At 41.2% G+C, this 3,543-nt stretch overlaps 1 protein-coding gene across 1 annotated transcript; it reads right to left on the reverse strand.

Annotated features, from left to right (window-relative positions):
- Positions 1-1,977: 1,977 nt before the first annotated feature.
- Positions 1,978-3,543, reverse strand: LOC149851585 (xyloglucan endotransglucosylase protein 34-like). The gene is made up of 5 exons (XM_090015450.1): positions 3,509-3,543; positions 3,191-3,399; positions 2,968-3,068; positions 2,673-2,866; positions 1,978-2,562 (listed from the first exon to the last, which is right to left on the reverse strand). The coding sequence occupies exons 2-5, from the start codon at positions 3,387-3,389 to the stop codon at positions 2,163-2,165; spliced, it is 894 nt and encodes a 297-aa protein (XP_089871576.1). The 5' UTR covers positions 3,390-3,399; positions 3,509-3,543; the 3' UTR covers positions 1,978-2,162.

A 3,543-nucleotide genomic window follows, 5' to 3' on the forward strand; every position in this document is an offset into this window, starting at 1 on the left:
AGTAGCGAACAAAGTTACTCAATTATGTCTCAGATTACCAATATAATAAAAAATGAAGCGGCCTACTTATAAAAAGTTGCTCAGCTTACATTTAACCATCCCTTCTTTTCATTTTTGTTTCAAAGACACGCCTGTCCTTAAACAATCGTTTAGTCAAAGAAATTGATGAAAATTCCTCCATACTTATCAACAAAAGGCAAACAAAAATAATCTCATAATTTAAACGGATATTTTTATTTAAAAAGGCAGGAATCTAATAATAGGAGATAAGTTGGCATTTTTTTCATAATTTAAAATATATTGGCAAATTAGTTGCTTTATTTTTTGGGTCAAGCCGTAACCTGGCAACGATAGCAGTAGAGATGGGAAGCGAACCAAGCAGCTCGCCCCTCGGTTCGGCTCGCCCTAAGCTCGTTCATGTTTGTATGATGAGCTCGGTGAGACGAGTGGAGAGTGGCTCGTATAGTGTAGATGAGCTGAGTATGAAGAATAGGTGTTCGTCTCTGTTTGGCTCATACAAAGACTATAAATAATAAGTTTTTTTTTTTTTAAATTGGTTGCAAAATGGCATAAGGCATGGACTATTTTGCAAATCACCCATTGGCATTGGGTGGAGACCAATTGGCAAAAAAACATACATAATGTAGATAAGAAATATGTCACAGAATGGTCACTTGGGTTGGTGGTCAGTAGATATGGTTGTGGTGCATATAAGGTTGGAGGTTCTAAACCTAGTGTTGTCAGCGTTTTTTCAACTCGCGTACGGCTCTCTTGGCTTGGCCTCTGGCCCTAGCCTGAGCTCAAGCCCGAGCTGGGTCCAGTGGTAAAGGAGCTGAGCGCTCATTTACTTTTACCCCCCGGCACTAGGATAGCAGAACCAGGGTCTGCTGACTGCATATCAGGTGGCTCTAGAGCGACCTCTTGACAGCAATCCGCCGGAGGGTTGCCATGACGCCGTTCATCCATGTCATGAATGGCCATCCAAAACACAAACACGATGGTTGCACTCTATGTTTTCAACCCTTCATTTTGCAAACTTTAGATGCCGTTCATTTAAGACATCAATGGCTCTGAAAGAAAAAAACACGGATGGAGAGTGCAACCATCGTATATTGGATGCAGTTCGGCATCGGGGTGACCTCTGACGAACTGGCCTGAAACGCACTCTTTGATGCTCAAGATCACAGCTTTACTCTTCAAAGTTCAATCAGACCGACATGTCAATGCTTTTATCGGTGAACTTGTCTTGTCGGTGAGGAAAAGACGACTGGTTGTAGCCAAGAAGCCATCCTTTTCATGTCAGAGTGCCCGTACGAGTTCACGAGTCTATCCAGTCCTTGCCCCCAAAACACGCGCTCAGTCACACCAGAGACCCCCCCATGCATTTTTACAGCTGCACGCTTAAATACATCACAGTATCCTGAAAATCCCGTTTGTCAAAACGTGCTTTTCTTCCAAGTTCCAAAAGTACTTCAAGATCAAAGAGGTAATTTCACCACCCTTCAAATAAAATCAGCAAACAAATCGTTATTATTATAAATTGTAAACTATCAATATCTCATTCTTTTGATATCTATAGAAAACCACTTGATTCCAAGAGAGCATAAAAGCCCATGCCCTTCTTGACCACAAGAAAAAGAAAGTACACCCAACTTGAGCCTCACAGTAAAGGACAAACACCCCCATTAGTGTCAAATTCATGACATCCTTTCAACTTGGTGACTCCCTTCCATGGGATGAGTGAAGCTCTTGTCCGCAACTATCAGTATCTCATTTAACACCGAAAATCTCATATTTGTGTGACATCATCATCAACTTTATTACAAAGTACCGTCCCAACCTCTCGTCCAAGATTTTGTTTTGTAAAGTCCATTGAATTATTTGAAAATTGGAATTGAGGGCCATCTCATCTGTGTACACATTATAACATAGTTCATGAAGAACATGCAGGGCTTGGAGCATAAATTAACACATGAATAAGATAACCACATGCTATTTCATTATTAAAACACAACAACACAGTTTCCCCCGACCCAAGAGCCAACCAAAGCCTGTGAACCACAACCACCTACCATTCATACTACAACAAAACACATTAAAAGTCCCAAAAAACAACGGTACATATATCAGGCAAGGGACGTCTTGAATGAGGAATTGCATGCTTAGACATCTTTATCTATGGCACACTCAGCTGGCATTGTGGGAATCCTGACCCTATCTGTACAGTAATTATAGATGGTGTGTGTCTGTCTGACCCAACTTAGCTTTCTGTACTGCAGGCCATCGAGATCCTGAAACTCTTTCTGGTCCCACCACCTCATGCCCTGTGTAGCACAAACCTTCTCATTTACAGATGCCTCACAGCCATCAATGTGGAAGCTCCTATAGGATGCCACAAATGGTGCTTTGCTCCAATCTGTTTTCTCCAACCCACCTCTTGTTGCCCAATCATCTGCATTCCAGAGGCTAGAGTATATTTTCATTGGTTGGTTGAAGGGGAACCTCACTCCTAGGTCCTTGCAGTTCTTGAATATTCTGATGGGTACATCATCTACAAAAAAACTGATTCATAGAATATCGCAGATCATTCACTGCCTTCAAACAAACAAACAAACAATACAATGGAACAGGAGGTCTTAGAGAATATGGTTTTTTGAATGAAAAAAACATACACTATCTGATAAGTGTTCCATAGAACAGAGTATGAGTGATAGTCTTTTGTGGGATCAAACCAGAGATAGATTCTCTGCTCCCTATCTCCCTTGCCACCAGTGAAGACATTGGTCTGTAATATGTATGGTTGATTGGTCCTGTTGCCCAAGAACTCAAAGTCTATCTCATCGTGCTCTGAGTTTTGAGAAGAGAGCTACACGAGGCACGCATATATATACAGGCATCAACATTCCACAGGTAAAAATAATGATGTAAAGTTTGAGAGGACCAGGATATGAAAGATTCCTCACTCACATAGAACGCAGTGACTGTTCCTGCTGAGTCCCCAGGGACCAACTTAATTTGCATACTGAAGTGGCCGAATAAGTATGAGCCCCTAGACTGGAAACCAGTACCTGTTGTTAAAAGAAAAAAAAGAAAGGAAAATACCAGTAAATACCAATGCATAATATAGTTGATGGATTTGAAGTTCATTTTGTTTCTTTTCATGTAGTGAAGTTCTATTTTTGTTTTTCACCTGTGTACTTGTCTAACAAGAGTTGCACTTCAGAACCGCCATTGATGTACTTGATATGGTCCTGTGCCCAAGTTGGCACATAATTTTTCTGAAATGGCACATCAATAGGCCTCCTAGTAACGAATGCCTTGGTGACAGAAGGGAGAATGAAGAAGCCCAAGAACATGACAGTGAGAAAAGATGCCATTTCTAGCTTCATTTCGCCAAACCTGGTCACAGAAACAAAAGGTTGGACGCACACATTAATGAGAGCTGAAGAAAAAGGAAAGAAGCCAATGAAGAGAGGAAGAAAAGAAACAAGGATGAAGGCCTTAGTACCACCCACGGGATGCTTTGATCCCCTGAAGACTAGA

Source organism: Nuphar pumila, chromosome 1 (assembly GCF_984573655.1).
Source record: "Nuphar pumila chromosome 1, dmNupPumi1.hap1.1, whole genome shotgun sequence".
Classification (NCBI taxonomy): domain Eukaryota; kingdom Viridiplantae; phylum Streptophyta; class Magnoliopsida; order Nymphaeales; family Nymphaeaceae; genus Nuphar; species Nuphar pumila.

Excerpts from the sequence above, each read along its gene's own strand:
- LOC149851585 (XM_090015450.1), bottom strand. The coding sequence starts at position 3,389 with ATGAAGCTAGAAATGGCATCTTTTCTCACTGTCATGTTCTTGGGCTTC. Across the intron at positions 3,069-3,190 it reads CTTGTTAGACAAGTACACAG|GTACTGGTTTCCAGTCTAGG; the intron begins GTGAAAAACAAA and ends TTTTAACAACAG. Across the intron at positions 2,867-2,967 it reads GAACAGTCACTGCGTTCTAT|CTCTCTTCTCAAAACTCAGA; the intron begins GTGAGTGAGGAA and ends TGCCTCGTGTAG.